Below are 26,339 nucleotides of genomic sequence, written 5' to 3'. Positions count from 1 at the left end.
TCGAAGCAAACTTTGATCAACCATTAAAACCTTATCCCGAGGCATTGGATTTGATTCAGTTCTCTGTACAGCACTGTTCATATTCACAACTGAAAGTAAAATTGGACTCTTGGCAATTGCTGGGCATCAGTCTGATGAATCAAGCTGATTCAAAGCAGACGTGAGGGAGGAGGTTAATACCAACAGACTCCAGGTTCTGCATCTGAGCTAAATGCTCAAGGCAACACAGTATCTGATTCTTGGACACCTTAGGGTGTGCTCATCTGACCTGTTTTACAGTTTATTCAGGGTGAAATGCACCGCTGGCTACACTAGGTGCACTGGCTAATCTCTCTTGGGAGAGAAAAGGAGCTGAGCAGTTCCAAAATAAATGTCTGTGAATCCCGTTCTGCCTGTGATTTAGCTCACACTGTGAAAATAATTTATTACATGAAAAATTAAAAAAAAAAAAAAAAAAAGAAATCATCATGAAGTAGGATGTTGCCTTTGTTGCCTTAAAAAAAGGTAATTTGCAAATTTGGAAGAGAAATGTTAAATGGCATTTTTCAAGCAAACAGCTTCTCAGTTTTACTTAATGAGTAACTTTGCATGGAAAAGTTCTTATACAGCCCTAATTATTCTTGGGAAGTGTATTTGTACTGTGGACAATATGCCATGAATGCAGAAAGTCCCATGTTAAATTTTTTTTCAGAGTAAGATTGGGTTTGAGACACTTGGATGGAATTTTATGGTTAAACTAAATGCTAAAAAAATAAAAATGGGTTTAACCAATTTTATGGTTAAACAGTGCCGTCTGCCTTAGGTCTGTCACTGGTATCTGGTCACTTTGTGGTGCTGGTCCCAAATGCGTAAACCTCTGCAAAGGACCAGCTGTAGTTTTTCTTGCCATGTGTTCTCAGATGTTGAAGCACCACAGGTGCCATGTGGCACTGAAAGCCAGCCCAGATCTGGAGGATTAAAAGTGATGTGGAGTTAATGAGGTCTGAAGCACATGAGTTGTTTTCACTTCTCTATGCAGCTGAGTGTCTCTGTACCCTGTTCCCTCACACACTGTGCAGGTGTTACAGCCATCCTGCCTTTCCTGATGTTCAGGGTATCCTGGCTCCCTGTGGACTTGGGAAAGTTCTCTGCATACACACTCAGCCTCTGGAATGGGTGGCTGTGTAAAGGACCATCCCTCACATATAGACCATTAAAGGAGATGTGTTTGCAAGTTTACAGACAGAATAATGACGGGCAACAACTGTTGTAACTGTTTCAAATGAAATAATATTTGAAGCAATGCTAGCAGTTCTTTTTAGTAGATCATAGAAGAACAAAATTATGTTCACCAGTTTCTAACAAGTTGTAAAATGCACATATGTGCCTTGTTAACCAGCTTTATATAATACACAACTAAGTCTTTCAGTGTTTTTGTAAGTCCTGACTTGATCTTTCTGCTTTTGGACTTTTTTGAGGTTTTCTGCATATGAAAGCTTTCTCCACCAAATATAAAAATGTTAGCTTCTATTCCAATCCATTTTGAGCTCTGATGTTTAAGACTTTCATTAGATGACAGGGAGATTGTAGGTCAAACACTGCCTGACTTTCGCAATGATTTCCATCTCAAGGGTCTTACATTCTATAGTCTCTTCATGTTTTATTTAAAATTTTAGTTGGGCTCTTGACTCATGGAAAAATAAATAAAAATGAAGGTCTTACTGCAGTGAAAAACCCATGAAACTGCTCTGTCAAATGAACTGCATGACATTTATCCATGGGTAATATCCATTAAGTGAGTGAATAAAGTTACTGCTCTAGTTTGACATAGTAGGCAATATTTCTGTGAGTATTGTACATGTAGATGATTTACCTCTACCTCTGTTTTAAGTTCACCTTTAAAGTAATAAAACACAAGTGGGCCAAGTCTTCCCGTAATTCTGCTTTCCCATAGCTCTATGTTATGTTACTTAAAACATAACATTACAGTGTAATAAGTATTTTCAGTTCTTCCACCCTTAAAGGATGGGGGGAAAATCTGTTTGCAGTTAGTGCTGGTACTGAGATATTATTTCTGGTTTGTGCTTCGGCAGTGATGGGGGGAGCAGGATGTGCAGCTTGAGGAGAGGTCACTGCCAGGGTGCTGCTGCAGGAGCTTGAGGAGGAGAAGCCATGTGTAAGCAGCAGTGGAGGGAAGGAGGAGAAAATGGAATTGTTTAAAAACATATCGCCTAAAAAGTGAAGGGTGAAAAAGCTTCAGTGAAACTGCAGCTGGAAATACTCAATAAATGTTTGTTTACTGCAGCTTGGTCTGCATATTTCTTCTGTTAGCTTAAAAGTTTATCCTAAACTGTGTCTTGGCAGCTGCCGTGCAGTAGTGTGTCATGGTGGTAGCAAATCCAGAGAACCCATAGAAAATGGGGGCAGCAGAGCGGTGCACGCTTGAGCCGTGTGCCCAGTGGTGCAGGGAGTGAGCAGCTGCGCTCGGGGTGCAGGCTCTGGGTTTGCCGTGGGTCACTGGTGCCCAGAGCGTGCCCCAGAGCGCAGGCAGAGGGGCAGTGTGTGCTGTGCTGGGCTCAGGCCCTGCCGTCCCCGCTGCAGCTCACGGCTGCCGGGTGTGTGCCGGCGCGGTGAGCTCCGCAGGAGAGCCCTGCGTGCGTGGCTGATTTCACGGCTCCGTGGGAGCGCCGTGGAGCTCCCAATGGCTGTCTCTTCAGGGTACATTGTCACACAGCTGTTTATGTGCTGTTTGCCTGGGTGGCTGCTGGTGTACAAGCCAGCTTCTAGCAGTCTAGATTTTGTGCATGTGAATTTTTTGCATGGGATTCCTATTATGGGATGAATAGAATATTAAATTACTCCTCAGACCCTGAAGGCAGTACATCAGATTCACTCATCCTGAGCAATTTGTGCTATGCTGTATGTACCATATCCCAGGTTCAGTTTTTCAGTTTTCCCAGGGCTGAGATTTTGTTCCATTTGTTTCTATTTTTCTTTTTCAAAGTCGGAATGTTTTACTAAGGGTGAAAAATATTTTTAATGAAGTATTTTAATTTGCTCTTGTGTTGTGGGCTTGTATTCTACCCTCCCCTCATCCAGATTTTGCCAGATGTTTTAAATATCTTCTCAATACATCTGCTTTCAACGTTTTTCTGCAAATCCAATTGTGTTTAACAGGCACTGAGTCCTTGTGAATCCATGTTGTATTTTTCTCTACTTTATGCCTCTCAGATCTGGCAGATGTCTTGAGTTCTAGGGCAGCAGGTTTTCAGTGTTCTCTGTATGAAGGCAGATAAGATTGGTACATAGTTAGAATTTCCTCAAGGATCAGAGTTTCAGATATCTGTGGGAGGAAGGCATTTCGTTGATCACATGTTTTTACAGAATTTATTAAGTTTAGTAAGTAATTAAATCCAATAATTCATCTTATGCTCTATCAAAGGGGGTGGCTTTTGTAAGGAAAGTTGTATTTGTGGGGCTATTTTTGCATTTCCTTTTTTTTTTTTTTTTTTTTTGCATCCTTGTATATGTAATATTTAAACCAAATACAGTGTTTAAAGTATCTTTCCTTGGAAAAATTTCTTAAAGTCATAATTTTAGCTAGAGGGATGGTAATTTTCACCCGTTTATATATGTGGTTAATTCGGTTTTATTTTCCTTTTGATCAACCCAATTAAATACATTTATTTCATTTTAGTCATAACTATTTTATTACTTTCACTGCAATGTAAACTGTTTGCTCTGTGTCTCCTTCCTTGATGTTTTCCTTCACTATTTTTTCTGTCATTTGCTTGTAAAATACCTGAAGGGTCATTTTTAACAATGAAAAGTGAGGAAATGTCAAAGGTAGGGCTGCTGATGAAGGCTCTTTGTTTGCTCTGTGCTTTCTGTCTGTAGTTATTAAGCTGCAGAATGTGAGATGCTCAGCACACATGATGGGATAAGGCTTTAACCTGAGAGAAGGTTAGCTGGTGACTTGATGCTCCTTCCTTCTTTGTCCATTTGCTGACTTCCAGTTTGAGAACCTGGTGCATCTGGGTTGACTTGATGCCTCATGGAAATTTTAGAAAGGAGACAGCCACTTTGTATCGGCCTGTAATCAGAAACAGAAGGAGAATGGAAAAGAGAAGGCATGAAGAATTAAAGAACAAAGCTGCATGAACCAGGAAAGGGGAGGGGGGAGTGCAGGAAGAGGATCTAGGGAAAACTTACCTCCCAGGGGACAAATAAAAATACATAACTGTTTCCTTGATGTTACTTTGCTGTATAAACAGTTACCCTAGGACCCATGTAAATGATGTATGACTATGAGAGAAAGTGAGTAAGTTGCTGCTGCCCTCCCGCTCACCCTTTCTCTTTGCAAAACTCTCTGAAGAACCTAAGACCTGGTCCATGCCAGAAACTGAAGAAAAAAAAAGAAACAAAAATAAGTTAAAGACATGAAAAGGAAGGATAATCCCACATGATTACACTTTTGTTATTTCTCAAGTGTTAATCACAAAATGAAAAATGGTAGTGTGTAATGTTAGATTTGTGTAAGTGCATGATGACATTTCGAATTACCTTTCCTGAAACACAAACTGTGTATTGTCTGACATAGAAGACATTCACTGAATTGCGGAGCTTTAAAAATGACAGTCCTGGGGCTTTGATGGATTCTCTGTCTCCTGAAGTCTTGAAATTAAAGTCAATATTTTTCTGTATTTCCAACAGAAGTTAAAAGACTAAATGCAGACATTATTGCATGGTGTACCTGGGCTTATATAGGTGTTTGACAGGATGATCACAGGGTGTCTTCAGGATTTGAGTTATGAGTCTTGTTTGGAGTCTCACAGTAGTGCTGCAATGAGTGTAGCAAATGATTCTTTACATACTTGGACCTATGCTTTTCTCATTTTAAGATCCTTCTGTATTCGTTCTCTTAACTTTTTATTTTCTTATTTTTTTTGGTGCAGTTTTTCCAGCTGCATTCTCTCTCATTGTTTACATTGTCCATTCCAGACAATTCTGTAGTCTTCCCATCCTGTCTGCCACAGAAATCTGTATATACTGCTCCAATACCCGTTGCTCATGCAAACCATCCAGCAGCCAGGTTTCTCATTCATCCATATCCTACATTTTGTTTGTAGGTGGGGTGTGTTCACTTGGTTAGGTTTGTTTTGTCTTGCTTTGTTGTATCTTTTGTTGTTTTTATTTAAGGATAATAAGGAGAAAATTAATTCATTCTTTTTTTTGCATTTTGTTTTTGATTCAGCTCCTCCTTGGTGCAGAGGAAGTGCAGACTAAGGAGGATGGACAGCATCTCTTTGAGTCACCATGGCTTGGGCTGGTCATGTTCTCCTGTGGGACTGGCTAGTGAATTAGCTGTTACCCGGGAAACTGAGGCTGACAAAAATTCTGGATTAACTTTTAATGCTTTCTTGGCCCTTTAGCAGAAACTAATCTGTTTTGGCTCAGCTGAAAAAAAAAAGATGTTCTGAGCCCTTTTCTTCCCAGAGTATTTATTCTTTTTACTGTACTTTGTGGCCAACTGCTGGCATAGCTGTATTACAAAAAATTCCTAAGACTGTATTTTGCAACAATGGCTTCAAGTGTGCTCTGACTTAATTAGTAGGAAAAGCCAGCTTATATCTCTGGCTGTATTAGGGGCTTCACGCTGTTGTGTGTGACTGCTTATTGTTGAACATTTAATGCAGAAAACAGTTTACCTGACAGATGTGTGGGGGGGGGTGGTTTGAGAGAAAAATAGGTTAAATATCTAAGTCACCACATAAATGCTAAGTATGATTATAAAATGCAAAAACGATGATATAGAAATCTGTGAGGCCAGCCATGCAAGACTGCCTGTGGGCCTAGGATTTTAGTCCTTTGCTTTTACAGCAAGAGACTAGAAATGCTTATGCAATATTAATTCAGGATATACAGCAAATTGGCATTTGGAAGCATTCAATTTTCCTCATAATTGTTCTCCATTCACTTGGCCGATTATCAGTAATTTCAGGGAATTAAAGATGCTCTTTTTAGAAGTTTCTAGTGAACTCTTTAGAATTGTCAAACAATAACAAACCTGCCACTTAGGCAGCAATTTTCCCTCTTGCTGTCCTCACACTGATGTTAGATTGCTGTTTGGAAAGGCTAGACAAGCAAACTGCTGTGTAGTAAATCAGCAGGAAATTTTTTTCAGCCTCATGCTACTGAGTGAATTTTGTGTTTGTTTTCTCTGTACAAAGACTTTAATCCTTCAGTTTGGGAACAGAGAGGTTGGTTTTCTTTGATAGCAAATCTGATAAGGTGTATTTTGTTAAAGAATTTAGCATTATATTTTTGTGGATTAAGCTTGTTATCCTTCAGTCATCTCTAGGTGAAACCCACCAGAATACAATTCAAAGCATGTGATGTCCAGTTCTTCCCTTTTCCTCTGCTATAGAATGAAAAGGGAAACAAAATAATTAAAAACCCTCAGAAAAGGGGCTTGGGAAGGGCCACTTACTGAAAAGATGGCACTCTGTCCTCTCAGTCTGGGTCACAGGAACTCCTAAAGCACAAAGTGTGCACAGGGACAAGAATTGCAAAATGTCTGTGGCCAGAAAAGGGACTGTTTCAAGGTGATCTGTGACAGATCCAGTGACCCAGTGGAGATATTATGTACCTGCCTGCAGGCTTTGGATGTGCTGAGCATAATAACCTCTCAGTCCCATGATCTCTGCCTCTTCCTTTCTCCTGGAGTTAGCAGCCAAGGAGTCAACATCCCAGTGCTGTCCCTGTGACAGCCAGGAGTGAGGAATGTGGACATCTGAATGCATGTGGGCTTGGGTAGCTTTGGCTCCCATTTCCAGCCCTGCTGAGGTGTTGCTGCTGAAGAGGAGCAACAGAGCTCAACAAGATGTTTAACTGCTTTTCTTCTCAGATATGTGGAAACAGCAATAAACTCTTCACATTTGATAGGTGGTTTTGGTCCAGCATTTGTACTTGAGATAACCCAGCTGCTTCTGAGGAACATGAGAGCAGTCTTCCTTTGCGCAAATGGTTCTGGTCATCACAGACAAAGCACAAAAATCTGTCTGGTTTATTTTAATCTTCCCTACATTAGAATTGTCATACTAATCACACAAGAAAGTACAATGATGGTTGTATTCCAAGAGGTAGTAAAAACTGAGGGAAGTTAGTGTGGCCTGCTTGATGCTGGGCATGGAACAAGATGCAGCCCAACCTGGCCCCCTCTTGAGTGTTTTGTAATACCTGCAGCCAGGAATTGTTCTTTCGTGAGTGGTCCTTTGTCTTGTTGGCTTTTGTGTGATAAAAACCCCCACTTTTATTAGAAATGTTCAGTTGTGGAGGGGATGGAACACCCTCCATTATTAAGATTCAAGCTTCTTTTCCCACATATGTAAAGTCTTGGCTTCCTTTTTAAAATTGTTGGGATGGTTTGCATTTTGTATGTGTTGCATGACCAATGGCTAAGCTTCTCTCCTAAGTTTGAACTTGAGAATTAAAATGTTAAGCATCCTTTGGAAGTATGTTCAAAAGCTTGAAAAATACAAAAATCAAAATCTCATCTGACAAAAAAAAAAAAAAGTGAACTCTGTCATGAATTAATAACTTTAAAATAGTTCTAAACATTCCAGAGAAGAACACAAAGTAATGAACTTGTCCTCAGAAAACTATTTAGTTTCAGGAACATTTAAGAAGTATTTTTCATGTTTATGTGAATGGTATAAAAGATAATGTTTTAGTTTTTCTGCAGACAAAATCCCAAGTGAAGATAATACGTATCTGTATGAATACAAGTTTACTTTTCTGGAATGACTTTAAAACATCTTCAGGAGCATTCTCTGTTTTAGGTAGCCTTTGTATTTGTAGTGATGAATAAGTATCTTATATGTTATTTAATGCAGTAGATTTTTGATGTCTCATATGAAATATTAAATACACTAGCTTAAATACATATAGTTATAAAAATACTCTGCCTTCAGAGACTGCATAAACACAGGTAGCTAAACAATACTAACCTAATTTTCTGCTTTCTTATTTTACATAAAACACCAGATAACTACTTTTATTAACCAGTAAAGTGGTTTTAGTCAGAAACATCATTTTTAATGTAAAAATTATATAGAATGAGAATATTTTGAATTAATTTTCAGATTATTAAGTAATCACTTCAAAAAACAGGGATGGTTCCTGCTGGAAGCACATTGACTGTGTGGTGCACACTGCAGAGAAGCTGATGATCTTTGAGAGCCTATGGGTGTTCTTGAACTCACAGTCATTTGTGTATCTTCCTTATGTTTATTCTGTGAATGGCCAGGTGTTTTGCACAAGCCATAGTGATAGGAAGGTCTTATTACTAGGAAGTGAAATTCTAATATATTAACTAATTAACTAAGAAATTCTAATATATTACAAAAATTATGATAATAAGACTTACTTCCTAAACCTCTTTGCTCTCAGGGAGGTTAAAGTAGCTCAATCAGTACAGGAGATGGTTCTCTTCTTTCTGTGGCTTTCTTTTAGTGGCAATGCAAAGTAACTTTATTTTGAGGAGTGGAAAATTTTGAGGAATTGCATTCCACAGAGCCTTTGTGAAGAATTAACTTAAACTAAAATTATTATTACACTGAATTTTATTTTTGGTTATTAGATTTGGTTATTATGGATATGCAGGTACAGGGTGGGTAGAGGAAGCCCGTGGATGCTGAGGACTGGATGCCATAGTGCTCTTGCAGCTCTCCTTTACGTCCTGGCTGGTATCTCAGTGCAGCTGGGACAATTAGCTAGAAAAGTAGCTCTTCCTTTACACCTCCGTGTTGCCTGTTGTGAACAAGAGTGACCCTTCCATATTCCTGCTTTGCTCCTGGATGCATTTTCCTGTGGACTGAGGTTGTTAGCCTTGACACTGTGGGGCTGTGTCTGGGTGTGTGGCACTCAGGGAAGTGAGCTCTCTGTCCATCTGTCCACGTGAAAAGCAACCCTGGCCATGGGCTCATGGGAATTAGAACAGCTGCAGTTCCTTTGTTTTCCTGATTTTTCTTCTGCCCATCCTTAGATAATTTGTTAACTTGCAGTTTTTCTGGAGGGAGGTCTTGGGAGAGAGCGAGGTGCACAAGTGCACAAGGCGCTTGTCTGGGTTCAGGTGCAGAAGTTGCCAGACCAGTTGTAACAATATGTTTTCTTCTACTTAGTGTAGAGTGCAGAGTGTGGGAGGTTTTGCAGAGTACTCTTGTCCAGCTGACTACTTGCAGGGCATTTCCAGGATAATCTGTCCTGGGTTATTGATTTTCCTTGGAATCTGTTGACATTCTTCATGTTTAAGCAACAACCTCCAGTTATTCATGCTAATGGAAGAAGACCAAATGAGATATACTGGTAGTCCACTCTTTTTCTCATTTCAGTGTATCAATGTATTTTGGGCTGCAGAAAAAGAACTACTTTAATAATGTCCTTTGAAGAATGAAACAAAATGAGAATTCCTTAATAGCCTAAAATGAATAGTAATAATAGTAATAATAATAACAATAAGTACTTATAGATCTTGTAAAATAAAATTTGTCTACCTCATGTATCCTCTCTGCATGCAGATACTTGAAATTATTGTAGCACATTCTAGGATGAGACAAGAAGGGAGCCTTGTAGTGTGGAAACAGCTTGGAAAAGTTAGCTGCTGGGAATCTGACAAATTCTGGCACGAAGTATATACCATAGTATTTCAGTAAATATCTTCTGTTAGTTCTGGCTAAAGCTGTTTCTCCACTAAGAAAGATGATCTTCATCTCTGGGCTAGAACCAATCACAAACTCTAATGGAATTTGGCAACTGCAAGCATGAAAAGTCATTGATCCAAAAATTCACGAACTGTCTTTCATGTAGCATGATTTCCTTTTGAACCTCAGTTGAAGCTCTTTCTATTGGCTTATTCTTGGTTTTGAACTTTTAGGAATATTTTTTTACTCTCTTCAGATTTGGCAATGTGAAATTAAAAAATGGAGTGAGAGGCACGTAATTAAGCATGCAGCATGTTTCCAGGACTGTATAAGGAGAGGAATGGGGCGGGGGCAGAGAACACCCAAAAAGCAGAGGGGAAATACATTTAAAAAAAGGCAGGTGGCGAAAGACATTACAAAAGTTTTTTTAGGTGTAGAAAATATTCTTCATTTCCAAAAGAGAACAATTTATGCTCTCTGTTGTTTTAGGGGACTTTGAAAAGTACATGTAAAGAGGCTCAACTTTGCACATACTTCAAGCAGCACTAGTTTCCTCCTGTTCATTAGGCATGTTTTGAAACCGTAAGGGGATATTTAGATATCTAGAAAAGAATTAAGGATTAAGAATTAAGGTCTGTCATCCAGTGGAGAACAGCGGGCATTATGTGTTGTCCCATTGTGGGCATTGTCTGAACAATTTAACAACAGCTTCCAGTGTAGTCTAAATTGTCTTACTGTTTGGCTACTGGGAACATTGGAGTTTTCTGCAGGTGATCTTTAACATTAAGAATTAATGAGAAGATTTTAACATGTGTTGAAACTAGAGCTTCTTATTTCCCACTCTGTGTTTGGAAAGACCTTGTTGGGTCACCATTAGTTTTGTGTAATCACCAAACTTTGCAGGTTCTCTAGGTTCTCTGACCTACCCCAGTGAAAGGTCAGGCACAACATCACATGTACTTGCAGAGAGCAGCACTACCTGCCCTCCCATGTCATGCTCATGGCAGCTCTGCTGCTGTGTGTCCCCTGTGGACGAGGACGGTTGGTGGCATTTCATCTCATTACTTAAACACGCAAATGTTTGATTTGTCTGTAGGGATTCAACTTGATACTTGCAACTGAATGACAGAAAATAATATTCTTGAGATCTTTATGGTCTGTGCTTTGCCTTTGAGCTGTATTAGACCCTGCGTGCAGAAGAGCCTTCTGCTAAATATTATTTATCTGAACACATGGGGTGGCATGACATGGCCTTTTCCTACTTCTGCTTGAGATTTTTGCTCTTCTTGGTGATCAGCAGCAGGTAAGAGTTCAGTGGAACGTTAACTCACAGATATTTGATAATGAGAGCATGTTTCATGAGTGTACCAACATACTTCTAATAATCCTAGTAAATGTTTCTGTCGTGGAAACAAGAGCAAGTGCCATTAAAATTGCAGAAGCTGTTGGTAATTTTTTAATAGTTCAGGACTATGTTCACTCTGTCTTATTACAGATGTTAGCTGTAAATTTTGTTTGCTGGCTTGGAAAATCAGTAGTGTGCATAAAAGCTATTCCTTCTCACGTTCTATTTTTTTTGGTATTTTGTGCATGTAGATATGCACATATAATTTCTGTCCAACAACCCTAACCCTTTAAATGATTGTGGCCAAGTTTCCTCGGTTGTCATAATATACTTCAGTTTAAATCTGTGTAAATAATTTCTGTAATGAAGCTACCTGGATTTTGTGTAACTCAGTTTCAGATCCACCTCCAGGCACTGATATCCCCAAATCATTGCCTTCTCCAGCTTGACAGTGGCCTGTGATATGCAGGATTGTTTTTATATCTCAAAAAACCCCTCAGCTCAGTTCTTTATGACTCCTGAACTTCTCTGCAGTGGAGCAAGGCTGGAGCCAGCCATGCTTACCCCAGCCTGAAAAGGAGGGTTGCCAAGTGCCTGCTCAATGGCAAGGAACTTCTCCACACAAACATGGAGAAATAGCACATTAACAGCCAGACACGTCCAAAAATTGAGCATTCATCTGGTGGCTGGCAAAAAAATGCCTCCTCCCTTACTGCTTCAAAAATTTAATTTTTTTAATTAAAAATTTTAATTTTTGAATGACTTCAAAAATTAAACAACCATCATACGTAACTTTGTCATAATTCCTGTAATTAAGACACCAGTAGGATCCCTGCTTCCACCCTTAATTTACCATACCCTGTGTGCACACTAGACTGTTCAGTGATGGTGCCATCATGATGTCTTACTAATCCAGAAGTTTGGGTTTTTTGCTTTCCCCCATTCTGAACATTGGTAGAAATGCTGCAGGTTTTAATTTCCTTCCCAGGGAGTGTCTGGTGTGTAGGATTTTCTTCACTAGGCCCTTCCCACAGAGGGGATGCTGATGGACAGCCTGCAGGCTCTGCAGCCCTCTGGGCCATGCAGGCCTTTACTTTTCTGTCAAGTCAATTTGTGATGTAGTCCATGAGCCAGTGGATGAGGCATTAGGTTTTGATGGAGAGTAGGGAAGGAGAGAGATTCCAATACCAGCTTTGTAAGGACTTGTGTAGTGACAAATCTCTTGCTAATTACCCACATACCTGCTGATTGCCGTTAAGCATGTTTAACTCTTTGGCATCTGCAAACGATCCACATAGGAATTCTCTCTTCACACATGAGGTCATGCAGTGATGTATGAGGCTGTGTTGGCAACAGATGTTGAAAGAAACTTCATTGTCTGATAAGTCAGAAATGGACATAGACTAACAAGGAGTACTGAACCCCTCATATCTGGTGCTGCAGGGTCCTGCACTTCTCCCCACCCCTTTTCCTCCTCACATAAAAGCTCAGTGGTGGTCTGGGGGCCAGAAGGGGGTCATGACATTGGCAACCACAGCAGGTTTTCTCTGACTGAAAATCACTGATGAAAGAACTGTCCTGTGTATTATACACATTATAACATTCCTTGTTCTTCCCAACTGAGCTTTTCAAGTTACGATCTAAATCCTATTGTTGCATCTATATTTTTTCTCTTGTCTCCAGGAAAATGTTGCAAACGTCTTCCTTCTTTTCTGAGCCTACCCAAAGCATTTAGACCATAAACAATCAACAGTTTTCATAGCACTGCATTATGTTCAGCAACAGGAGGAATTTTTCCATTAAGTTTCAGGGGATGTTTCAAAGTTGTGGTAAGAAAAAATATCTGCCAGCTTCCTTCCTGACGTGCTGAAGTTTTATCAACTCAAAGCAGCCAGGAATTTGTTCCTGTCACTGTAAACTCTTGCTTGCAGTGCAGAATGAATGAAGATGTGTAATACAGTGTCTTCATTATAATATAACTAAATATCAATCATATTATTATTAGCTAAGCATGATCTTTAATGAAAGCAAAATAATTTCAGCAGCAGCAAAGTAGATGATGTTTCCTACTGTTACACAACTGTTTGAAAGAGTAAGACATAATTTTTTTGCAAAAATTTTGGCATCTGGGGGACCAGAAGTACATTTTTCTTACATATGTAGCAGTAGCACGAATGTAGGTAAAGAGGTAATCCAGCATGTTTTAAGGAAACTAAGAATGTACCCAAAACCTGAGACTGCAGCTCATTAAAATACACTGAAACACAATTTTTTGACAGAGATGACTAGAACATTTGTAAAATCTGACATTTTTGTCTTCTCTTTTGGCATGCAAAGATATTTGCATTTTAGAAAAGAGCCCAGAGAAAAGAGACGGAGAGGGTGAAGGTAATTAAATTTTAATTTCAGTTTTAAAGATCTTTCTCTAATTAGCTTTAAAAGTCAGTGTCTAAGTAAATTGAGTTTCAGGGTACAATCATAATTTTCTTCCTGGATCCTAGTATTCAAAAGTAAGAAGAATGAATATTAGAGAAAGAGAAGGAAGATTATTATTTTAAAGGCTTTTCAAGATAAGGATTTAACATTAACTCATTATTAAAATATGACTGTGGCAGGTTGTTTTTTTATTTCTGAATTTCAAAGTCATTGAGCAGTCATGATTGGGAAAATGGAAAACTTAGCTTCCATTAAAAGAAACTGAAAATTATACCAGGAAAGTAAAGACTTTTCTTATTTCTTCTGCTTTGTAACACAATTTTTTTCCGGTGGCTTGCTTGCGTTCTTTCCTCTGTTATCCATTCTCCCAGTTTTGATCACAGGCATGTTAACATAATGTCCTGTGTTTCTTAAAGGTGTGCTAGCGTGCAGTGGGCTTCGGTTTGTGTGTTTTACACAGCCAATTGTCTTTTCTCTCTACATTTCTGTGATGGCTGGGGACACAACCTGCTGCCTTCATCTGCCATCTGCCAGACCACACTGTGCATTTCAGCGCCGTGGACCAGCCTCTGCCCCACTCCTGGTGTGGCTGCCTGCCAGAGCTCCAACTGCGTGGGGCAGTGCTGGGAGGAAAACAGGCTAATGGTGACTTGTCATGGTTTAATGTGCAAATGCTTATAAACGTGCCATTTTAAAGCTAAAGATACAAGGAAACAGAGAGTATTTGATAACATTGAAAATATGTCTGTGAGAAGTACATAAGCTGTTGTTTGATGATGAATTGCTAGAAAAACAACTGAAAACAGTTGGTTTGTACATGAAGTAGTTATAAATATCTGGAATTGTGTGAAACAATGATTTTTTTTTTCTCTGTAAGAGCAGTGGAAGTCTTGTTATTTAACCAAGAGTTCTGAATGTAGAAAAATTAATTTTAGAAGTTGATCTTTTTATACATAAACATATTTTCAAGTAGAGAAATGCTAATTATTTAAACTGTGTCACCTTTCTTGTAATTCTGAAAGGGAAAGCCATGAATACAAAATACTTGGCATTTGCAGGTGAATACTATGTAATTCATGTAGTATTTGAAAATGTTGAAGCATTTGATAGAAATTTAAGTGTCTTGAAATGTGACCATTATCACTTCAGTATGGATTAAAAATCAGCATAGAAATCTTAAAAGTTGGAGGCAATCTTAGTCTAGAGATTGTTGTCCAGTACACCTCCTGTCACTTTTAGTTTTATTTAACATCTTTAAATCTGGGAGAATCAGTACTGCAAAGATATGTTAATTAAATTTCCAGACGTTAATAGGCTGGGAAAATAGGATAGCAGGAATGAAGGAAAGATACATAACCCAACAGATATGTACTACATGACTGAATACAGTTTGATTCAGCCTGAATAAATAGAAGCTAGTGTATAGGAACAGTGATCTAAACTGAACTTATACTTTAATTATCAAGACAGATGCTGAAGTGAGACTACAGAAGAAGTTTAGGATTTCTGTGGATGTTCTGGGTTGATACTATGACAAAAAAATACCCAAATATGATTACTGTTGACTACGTATTAGCATCAAAGTTCAAAAAAATGACAGGGAGGATTTAAACAGCGCTGAGGGTATTTCATAAGAGAAATACACTATTCAGGGTGCCTTCTGAACAAGTTAAGACTGGAATGATATTTACAAAAATGAACAGCAATAGAGACTTAAAAGAGGCAAAGGTTATGTGCTGTGTAGCAGTGTTGAGAGGAGAATTGAGAGGTCTGTGACATATGAAAAGAGAGTTTTTTAAGGGAAGGGGAGTAACTAGTGACAGGAGGATAAACTTGGGGAGAAAAGTACAAATAAACAAATTCTGGGGATTCTTACAGTTGGAAATGCTGAAAATTATTTTTTTTGGAATGGATTCCAGGAGAGAAAAAAACTGCTCTGGGCAATGAGGAGAAAATTGGTGGTGTGTGTATAAATAAATAAGTACATGAATATCCTCCTCCTTTGCTGTGACGTTCAAAAGTATGTTTCTAAAAAGATCTGCAACTGTTGGTAGCTTTGCAGTGCTCCTGTTCCATATCCCTCCCAGCTGCCGTCTCCCTATAGAGTGCCTGTTTTCTTCTGCAGGACAGATGGTGCTGTTTTCCCAGCAGTGGTTCTTCACCTCTTGGAATGGCTTAGGGGTTTTTTTTTCCATTTCTAATTCAAGATGCCTACATTTGATTTGCACTGTTTTGTTAATCTTGTAGAGAAGTGCTGGCTTATGTTAGCTGCTGCTAGGGTTTAATGTAGTTTGTAGATAAGTTCACAATCAGCTGTTTTTTGTCTCCAGCTGTTTTTCTTCTATCCATAGTCAAGTCTAGAACAACCTCAGTGGTCTTTGGAGGTTACCATCACCTTGTCTTTAGAGGTTTGCAAATATGAAAGTTGAACTGATACGGGGATTTGAGCTTTGGAATGTCATAAGAGGTGTTTGGCTCTTGCTGTGTCCAACTGAGTGGAACAAGGAGATTAACTGAACCTACTGAAATTGCAACCAGAACTCCAGAAGCTGTGCTGGAGTGTGAAACTCAAGGCTAATCTAAATATTTTTCAAGAGATATTTCAATTAAATATAGACAAAGCCTTAGTTTGTAGTTCCAAGTACTTCAAGGTGAAAGAAGCAGTCCTGCTTTCCTCATCTCCAGGATGACCCTAATTCATCCTTTCTCTTGGGCTCCAGATGAAGATTTGAGCAGAATGATGAGCTGGATGGGTGGTGGAGGCAGCAAAGCTGTTCAATTTCTATCTCCCATTCCCAGACTAGTTTTTTGACGTAGGATCTGTTTTTGTCTTGAGTATACAATGCACCCTGTTGTGCATACATATCTTTGGGACCACTTAATTTCAGGAACTCTGTCTAACCTTTTTTGGTTAAAAGCTGTTATTTCCCACAGAATTTTTTTGGTTTTACTGATTTTTCATTTTCCCAGAGATGTCTCCTAGAGTGTGGAGAGGAAAAAAAAAAAAAAAAATCCTCTTCTGCTCATCTGTCATGAGCCTGATGGTCTGTGTGAGATGGCCAGAAATCTAAGATAATTTTTTCATTTCTGTGCCTTAAATCCACTACACACCAAATTGCACAAACTGCACAGTGGCACAGGGGGGCTAAAGCAGCAGTTGAAACCTTCACAGAGTAAAATTTTTATGGCCATGCTATATAAATATAACTATGTATTTTTCTAGTCATGCTCTCCAAGCTGACATCCAAGAGGAAATTGGTATGGGAAGGTATATATTAGCTCTGCTCTGGGGGACCACTATCCATTGTGCTGAGTGCCTGCATGCAGGGTGACATACTCAGCTTTATGGATGAAATTTGCCAGATCCTCAAATACTTTCACTCGTGAGCATATTTGAAAATCAGAGAAGGTGATGACCCTTTTAAAATAAAAATGGAATTGCTGGCAGGAAGGGAAGGTACAACTCTGTGTTCCTTACATTTAAAGATGGTTATAAAATGTGTATTGGCTTTTTTTATAATTTATAGTGAAACTGCTGTTGCTTTTAATAAAATGAGACTTCCAGTCAGAATTTCATTATTATGAATGTGAGCATTTTGTTATACAGCTTGGATCTCTCCTACAAATAACCATTTTCTAGAAGAATTCTGGCTATATACATAACTTAATGGGATTCTCTGTCAACATAATTCTTTCTGAAGTTGACTCTTGGTTGAATACTTCAAGTCCTTGAATATGGCTCAAGAACTGAGTTAGTGGTAACTTTCAGGGGTTTTAATTTAATTTTTCTTTATTCCTTAGACTTTTAAAACTTCCTGTAATTCATTATTAGATTTACCATTTCAAGTGCTTATTTAAAAGGCACCTTAGCTGCAGAAGCAAATCAATATTTACAGTGCATTAGTGCCACAGAGAATTTGAAGCCTTGTGATTAGAGTTCATTGCTGTTTTATCCACTCTTCAAAGAAACCACAGACTTCAAACAGTATCAGCCATCATCCTGGAATCAGTGACATTGCATTGGTCCCATGTGTACTTTATCTTGTGGTTTAATTATTAAGTTCCTTTCCTTTGATTTTCCTTTTAATATTTCAAAGTATATCCTCTTCAAATCTATAAATTCTAGTCAAATTCTGTAAACTAGAGGATTGTAGCCAACAATATATTGGTTAAAAAAAAATCTGTTCAATATATTCTTTTATGTTGTTTTAATGGAGAGTATCAAACCCAGGTTAGAACAGTCTCTCAGAGCAGAACTGAAGAGAATGCAGGAGATGATGTTTACAGCTTGTGGTTAACATTGTGTGAACAAGATTTAGTTGTTGGATTAAGACCTATTGACCATTGCCAAGCAGCATGCATTAGAGCCAGCTCTGTGTGCCTGTCCCCTTTCAGTAGTAAAAAAAATTATGACATACGTTTAAATTTCTTGTTAATTTGGGAAATACGTAGATTAAACACACACAAGTTTTTGTCTTCAATATAATACACTTTATTGAAAAATTTGCTTAGTAAAACAAATCACTTTTCCTTAAGTATGGAACCTTTTCCATGAGAGTAGACTAGAGATCATTTGTATTTTTGTATTGACAAATACTCTTTTCTTTTCCTTAAGATTTGATGAAATGTTCAGTAAATGTCTGAAAACATCTTAAAAGCTAAACTTACTAAAATGAAACTAATCATACTAAAGGTGGCTCATCTGTGAGTCAGTTTTGTAGAGAAGCTTCTCATGTTAATGTTCTCTCCAAGGCATATTAATATTTGGGAATTCCATTGTATAATTGACTACATGTATTTTGAAGAGTCTCTACTCACCGTTGTGCAGACTGTGAAGTTTTCACTACAAAGCAAAAGCCAAGGCAGAGCTAATGGCTTGCTCCTCTCCAGAAATGCTGGCTTGATTTCCTTTCATTCTTTGTTGGCAATTTGGCTTCTCTTCTTGCAGAAGTTCACCCAACTGAACTTTTGTTTTGTCAAGCAATTTGAAGAAGAAGTGTAAAAATACAAGAACATTTTGCTATCACCGTGCTTATATATAGACATACAAGCATAAGGAGCAAGTGAACTCATGTTTGAAAATTGCAATTCTCTGTTGTGGGGTGGGTAGTGAAGGCAAACATGATAATATGCACGGGCTGCTGCTTGGAACAAATATAGATTGGTATTTTTCTTAAGTATCACTACATACTACAGAGCCCCTTTTTGGCTCAGGCTGATCTAATAAAGGAGTGTGTGTGTTCAGGGCTGTGCCAGCAGCACGGGCACTGCTGGGTAGGGGTCACTTCATCCTGTGTGCTGGGGCACTGCTGGGAAGGGGTCACTTCATCCTGTGTGCTGGGGCACTGCTGGGGCTGCAGCTGAGCCACCTCTGCTCAAAGATCTCCCGTGGTTTGATAAGGCACTGTTTGTGTGGTTGCCGTCAAGGGGAAGAGGAGATGATTTGCCTTCACCTGCTTCATGAAAGCTGAAGTATTGGAAACCAGGCAATCAAAGAAGAACCCTCTATTAGTGTCTGTGAATATGTACTGAGAAATCAAATTCTTAGTAGACTTAACTCTGACCATTAATACTTTCCTTCATGATTAGTGAATATGAAATATTCCTTGAATTAATTCTAGTTCCATTATGCACTTACATGCGTATCTATAAATATGTGTCTACATATTTATAAAAGAAAATGTTTTATTTGCTGGAAATTACCTTTTGTTATGAAAATTAAAAAAAAAAAGGAAATGAAAGCAAAGAGAGAAATATTACAACGGTTGTGGGGAAAAAAAACCACATTAATTCTTTGTTGTTCTTTTTTACCAGAATGAACATGAACTAGATTGACTGTTTTGGTGTTTGGTCATGTAACACTTGTTTGTATCTCAGCAGCAGGAGTCCTAGCAGATTAAAAAAACCTCACATGTTTTCATTGTGTGGCATGACTTACTGTATTTCTCAGTGTCTTCATAATGCCCTGCAAAATAAGATTCTTTAATATTATTAAATATAACATTAACGTGAAGCTATTGTCAAGATTGAGACAAGTCATTTAACAAACAATTCCTGTCGCTGTGTTTTCCTGTTAGTATTGCCAGGCATGCACCCTCAGTTTCCTTGGGAACTGTTTCATCAGAGCATTAAAACCTAAGTCCTGGTTTTTATTCTCAGCTGTTGCCCATTGTGCCTTTCCCACTGACTCAACTGCTTAGGTGCCATCGATTTCACCTTTTTTCTTTGCACTTTGCATTCAGACTTCCCAGTGCTGCAATAAAGAGAAATAAAACTGATAAATCAGAGCCTCACTGTTCTGATGCTGTGAGTGGGAGAGTACGAAGAGGTCACAAATTCAGGTAGTGAAACTTCTGTTCGGGCAAGGAGAGGATAGATGTGTGGGTATTTGCTATAGGATAATAAATGAAATTGGAAAGAATTAGGCTGTACTTCAAAAGAAACTAACTTTAATGTGCCATTAAAATTTCCAAAATAGATGAGACCTCTACATATATTAAGGAAAAAACCTTATTTCTTTCCAATCTGTCTATCTTCCTGCTGCATCATTTTTTACTAATGAAATATTTTTCTCCTATCAGTCGTGCCAGCTAAGGAAGGCTAAGGGAGTCAGGGTAAATCAGCACAGATCTTGTTTGAGCTGTCAGGAAGAGGCAAAGGAGGAATGCAGTCTCCTCCCTAAGTTTTGAGAAAGAAATGCAGAGTATATTTTAGAAGGTCAGGAGGCTGCCTTGGCTGGCCTGCAGCTTTCTGGCAGCACTTTGTGCCATCAGTGCCCAGACTGCAGCCCTGCCAGTGGGGTGGGGGACGTGTTGTCCAAGTCCACCCCTTACTTTGCCACCAGGCTTTGGCTACTCACTCTTTAAAATACCTGTATGCCACCATAACCTCCTGATTGTTCAAGTTTGTGTTGCATCTCTTTATTTTCCATGACACCCAGCAGATAGCTTTGTGCTTGGAAAGTCACTGAGCTGTGCTTGGTTCAAGGGGTTGGTTTTCCCTTCACTTTCTCCTTGTGCGGCCAAGCGCAAGGCTGTGGTTTTGAGGGAACAGACCTTGTCCTTGAGGAGCTATGCTGAGGTCAATAACTCCTTACTCTGTGAAACCACATTTGGTCGCAGCCAACCTTCCAGAGCTTGAAAAAATATTTTTCCTTTGTCAAAAACATTTTAAATCTAGTCAGTGTTTATTTACTGTCTGTTTTATTCTTCAGATATGCCTCTCCATGTCCGACGTAGTAGTGACCCTGCACTGATTGGCCTCTCAACCTCTGTGAGTGACACAAATTTTTCTTCAGAAGAGCCTTCCCGGAAAAACCCTACCAGGTGGTCCACAACAGCAGGCTTCCTCAAGCAGAACACCCCTGGCATGCCCAGTGCTCACGAAAGAAAGGTATATTTCTGTCTCCCTCTTAGTAAATAAATTACAAATGTGCGTGAATCTTGAATTGTTTTCTGCTTCCCTTATCTGCTCCTGGTTTAAACTTGTGTTTTCAGACCTTGTCCACCAAACTCTATTAGCAGCAGCGAAGTGTTTGAATGGCAAGTGTTCTGCCCTTTGTGGAATCTCAGTGGTAACCATAGCAGGGACTCTAAAAACTTGAATTTTGCCCTTCGCTGTAGTTGAATCTCTGATTACTCACTATTCTGCAACGTTTTTAGGTTTCAACTTTTTCTTAATGCTAGTAGGCCATATCTATAATAATTTGTGCTGATCTCTGTAGAAGGCCTAATGTCAGTGAATAATCTGCATGCCCACAGCTGGTCTGGTTTGTTTTGCTAACACAGCATTGCTAATTTGTACTTTCTGAGGCTCTACAAGTAATACAGAACACATATTGCAAATGAGTTCTCTCCTTGATAACAGTCATAAAAATAAAACAGTGGAATGTTGTGTATTTTTCCTTTCATTTTTTCAGTGATTTCAGTATCTCTGCATGAATTGCATTATTTGCTAGAGAAGTCAGCAAGAAGTGCTCCTCTCAGTGCAATATTAAAAAAATCAAAAGAATCATGCCCTTTTGTACAGGTCCTACATTGCCCATAATTGTGATGGTAACTTGCAGTCAAACTCAAAAAGAAAAATGTATATTTTCTAAAAAATATGAGTAATTTTAAAATAATGTTGCACTTTTGGTTGCCATTCTGACTACACGGTGCAAAGTCCTTGTGGAAAATGTGCAGCTTATTATAGGTTTTATTGTTTTCCCCTCATTCCTGTTAACTCTGCGTTGTATAAATGCAGACTAACTCTCAGCAGTCAAGATTCACACACCCCAAATAAAGAAGTCTTTATATACTGCTAATGAACCAAACTATTTTCACTGGGCCTTTGGTCATTTCAAAAGAATCCATAAAAGCTCAGTGCTCATAGGCATTGGGGTCCCTGTGTCAGTTTAACTTGGTATTGTTAGGTTTCTGCTTGATCAGGATTTCAGGCAGGTTATAGTATGTTTTCTGTCACTTGCACTGGTGTGGCACAGAAGTGTGTGCTGTTTTGTAAATATGTGTTTTATGCTATTCTGATTCAGAGAAGAAAAATTATAATCTAATCTGTTTGAAGTATTAACATTTTCAGTTAATTTTTGTGAAATGATAATGAGATAACACTTTGGTACTCCAAAGCATAGATATGAAGGGCTATACTATAATCAGATTTCTTTGAGTGTCTGAAGTTAGCAGAAATCGGAGAAAATTGAACAGCAGCTAATCTTTCACACTAGTCTTCTTGCATCATTAGTTGTTCAGCACGTACTTTTGATTTTTGTGAAAATATTTCATGTCTATTGGAGCATGGTGACCAAACTGGAAAGGAATGCATATGACGTCATGTAGGGATGGGAAGCAAGGCACCAGAGAACATTAAATCAAGAGGATTGGAAAGAACTGAAGTTACATTATAGATTATATTTTCTTTTATAATTTTGAACACTCTATATGTTGATAATTTGAATAGAGCAGATCACTGTTTTTAATAGATAAGATGCAGTAAACATCTGGAATTAAATAATTGCTTATGCAATGTGTGTTCTGAATTAATCCTGAGTTCATTTATGCTAGACTGATTTTTCTGTTTTCAGTGTCTTGATTTCTTCATGTGAGTCAAGATTTCATAGCCAATCCTATTTCTCTTAAGAATGGGTATTAAGAAATCTCATTTCCTTTCACAGTATTAGCAACAATTTCATTTGTGTTATTATTCTAATTGGCAGCATTTTTGAAGTCCCTGTCACCAATCTCTTACCAAAGTACTAACAACAAATTTTTACAAATGTATTTGTGTTATTTGAGCTATAACAAGTCCTTAGTACTTTTCTTATGTTAGATTGTTTTCTTCAGCTACTCGGATAACAAAAAGATGGCTGTGCTTTGTTCCAGACTGTTTCATTGATTATAGATGACAGAGACATTTTGAGAACAGCAATGAGAACAATCTTAATTTTCTGCTCAGCGCATTGGGTTTGAGCACCCATATATCTTTTGTGAGTGGTTGGCACTATGTAATGTTTTCACTGCAGTTCTCTTTCTTGACAGCACAAGAACATATGTTCTTGGGCTGAGATTTGCAGCACAGTTGTAGATTAGCAACTTTGCCCCAGCAGTATCTTGCAGAAACATGAAAAAGGTTTCTGGGAGAATTGCCAAAAGCTTCATCCACCTACTGACTCTAAGAAGTGACATTACTTTCAGCCCGTCACCTCTAAAGAGAAATAATTGACAGGTAGAAACCCTGTCCAATTTTTGGAGGAATTAGCACAGGGAAAGCTGTATGTGTCTGGCAGAAGGGATTTATTTCTCAGGGACAAGTGAGAGAGGACATCTTATTGTTGTTTGTTTCATTTTGGGTATGAAAAATTTGGAATATCAGGAAAACGGGCAGATGCCCAAGCTGAGATGAAGTGAAGGGGTGAGAGTGCTGCCATGCACAGAAGGCTGTGAGGAGCCAGGACATATGCCAGCAGTTCTGGGCAAACACAAAGGGAAAAGGGTGCTGGGGAAGAGCAAAAATACGGGCTGTTTGTAGGATCCTACTACTGTAACTGTAGTGCTGCCTGTAGTTACTAGAATAAATGAAATGAGACACCAGCATCTCTTGTGGCCCTAAGAAGAGAATGACCAGAGAGGGACAGAGTATGCTTGGAGGGACTTGAGTTGATCCTGCAAAGATTAGGATGTGTGTTGAACGTGAGATGCATTTCTGTTACAATAAGTAAAATGTTGTGATATGAAATCCTTGCCCTAAATGGGGTGTGCATTCTCATCCATTTTTCAAATCATCTTGTTGTAAAGAAACATCTTTTTTGTTATCAGGATATCATAATATGCTCTGTTTCATTAGAATTGGAATCTCTAATTTCTAATTTCTAATTTCTACTTTCTATGTTTTTCACCTCTAAGAGCAACTGGAAACCAAGTGGTTTTTTGTCCCAAGGTACTAATTTACTTGCAGAATTATTGATTATTTGCAAGTTATTGTAGTGCTGTTAACTGTACTTAGCTAGGTCATTCCTGAGCTAGTCCTTCCCATGAATGGTTTCAACCAAATGAATAGGTCTTCCTATCTGTGAAATATTCACAAAATTGGCTCCGGACCACCTCTAGTTGCAAATCCGCTTCTTGGGATTTATTATTTTAAAACTTAACATTAAAATAATTTTTTAGATACTTTTGTGTGTGTGAAAGAGACATGTCTGTATTACCTAGTCACACATAGCTTGACTTAATCCTGTCTCTTGCTACCTTGAGCCATTCTAAGGAAAAAAGACTAAATCTCTAAGTAGAAATCTCATCTCGGAGGCCTGGAGTAATACCTGATTTGCAACGTGTAATTTTGTTTGAATTGTATTGAACTGTACAGCTGAACAGATTGTACACAGCTGAAGCATATCATATGTGCTTTTTCCCACTGTAGTAAAATCTTTTTTGATATTCTTGTTTTCTGAGTAACTGTTGATTTGAATCACATTCTTAGTAATTCAGTACCAAAGCCTATTGGCTTAATTAGCTGTCCTTAATAGACGTGAGTGTATTAATGAAAATCATGTTTCATTCCCCTTAGATTTTGTGTTACAGTGTTGGAAGAGTGTAAATACAACAACCAGTTATATATAAGTTGCATCTTATAGTGACTGTGAATTAATTATCCCATATATTTTCAGTGTGGTTTTTTTTTTAAATTTACTACTCCATTTGTGGTGAGAAACGGATTATCATTACAAATTAGTTACCTGCCTGATCCTGCCTCTTGGAAAGACTGAAGGCTTGTCTAGTTAGCCTGCCTTGCTTAATGCAGGGATACACTGTTGATAACAGGCTTATGACAAACTTCCCACTGTGACTTTTCTGATTTTGATTCATATGTTGCCCTGTCAGACATAACAACATTGGTACAGCAGAAAGAATTGAAAATGTAGGTTAAAAAGGAGAGCTCAAGAGAGAGAAAAATGTTTGTGCATGGGCTTCTGTGCCTCTGGCTCTTGGGTTCACCCACCTGCAGCAAAGCAAATGGCACTCAATGTGCTCTGTGGGGTGGATCAGCAGCAGCAAGCACATAACTCAGTATACCTGGCACATCATTTTGTAATTGCTTTTTTCCTTTGCTTTTTGTCTTTGCTGTTTAGTCAACAGCCAATTCTTTTTCTTTTTTGTTGTTAGATGGGTTTGTCCCTATATGTATTTTGAGGTGGAATATCACTGTGCCTTGTAGGAATAATGATTTTTTCTGGGATATGCTTTCTTCCTACTTGGAAACCTAATTTTTTGGGCTCTGTAAATTGCAGAGAAAGAATTTGAAACTTCACATGAGTGCTCTAAGTCTCATCTAGCATCAATTACCTTACCTGCAAAACACTGTGTTTCCCACATCTCCTATTGCAGGAGTTTTGCTGTTCCCGTGGGTTGAGACTGATGAATACAAATTTTCAGATTGGTGGGTTGATGGGTTTTATATTTATGTGAAAGATGCAATGTTTTCTAATTCTTTTTGTAAACAGAATGAAAAAAATTCTCTAATGAAATACGTTTAGATAGGAGAAAAGCATGCATTTAAAAAAAAATTCAACAAGAATGGTATTTCAGTTTTAAAATGAAATTAAAAGTGAAAATAAATTTCATTTACTTTGAAGTCCTTTTAAACACACCTTAGTGTGAAGTTTGTTCTGTCACTGTCAACAAAGACATGGCATTTCAATCGAATTTAAGTATAATTCAGAGGATTGAAGAGCCCTGTATTAGAATTGTGTGTTGGTGTCATTTTATAGCCAGGAAGTTTAAATGGCAGAGTGTAAATCTATTAAATTAACTAGGAAAGGTTGTGGACTAAAAGACTGGGCATCATTCTGGGAGCCAGAGACCAAAGTGTTGCTGATGTTTCTTGGGAGCCTTAGTCTCTGCTTTTGACTCCTTCAGAAGGGAGGTAGTGTACCTGGTAAAAAATACAGATGTAATACAGATGTTTTAATACAGATGAATCTGCTAAGGAGAAGTTCAGGATATCTGCAGAAACCCTGGCATCTCTATCATGAGAGCTTTTAAATCCCCACATGATGAATACAGCTTACTGCTTTTGATGTAAAAATGCAATGTTTTAAACAGAAGTTCTGAGGGTTTCAGTAGCCATGAATATTTCTTCATCCAGGTATATTTAAGCAGGGTTTTTTTTTCCTATCCAATGAGATGGTCATGAGTTTTGTCATTTCAGATGTGATATTGCACAGACTGAGAGGGAGGGAGAATGAGTGTGGGTTATCCACAGGTGATGAAATAAAGTGTTTTAATATGTAAAATGTTACAGGAAAGTGATTAATGGAAAGTCAAGAAAATAGAAGTTACATACATCAGTTTTCTTCCTTTGTAATAGTAACTTGTTGCTGACAGCTT

The 26,339-nt window shown here is 38.3% G+C and overlaps 1 protein-coding gene across 14 annotated transcripts in view; it reads left to right on the top strand.

Annotated features, from left to right (window-relative positions):
• The window catches only part of PARD3 (par-3 family cell polarity regulator), a 446,220-nt gene that overhangs the window by 160,701 nt on the left and 259,180 nt on the right, over positions 1-26,339 (top strand). For all 14 annotated transcript variants that reach the window (XM_005518692.3, XM_088052266.1, XM_014248576.2 and 11 more), the window contains one exon: positions 20,675-20,853. In XM_005518692.3, the coding sequence (XP_005518749.1) occupies positions 20,675-20,853 (179 nt within the window). The remainder of the gene's footprint in view (positions 1-20,674; positions 20,854-26,339) is intronic.

Source organism: Pseudopodoces humilis, chromosome 1 (genome assembly GCF_049639895.1).
Source record: "Pseudopodoces humilis isolate 2021_Gansu_Grassland_sample_001 chromosome 1, ASM4963989v1, whole genome shotgun sequence".
NCBI classification, from domain to species: domain Eukaryota; kingdom Metazoa; phylum Chordata; class Aves; order Passeriformes; family Paridae; genus Pseudopodoces; species Pseudopodoces humilis.
Note: the sequence above shows the minus strand (reverse complement) of the source record. Positions and strands in the feature narration are given on the sequence as shown.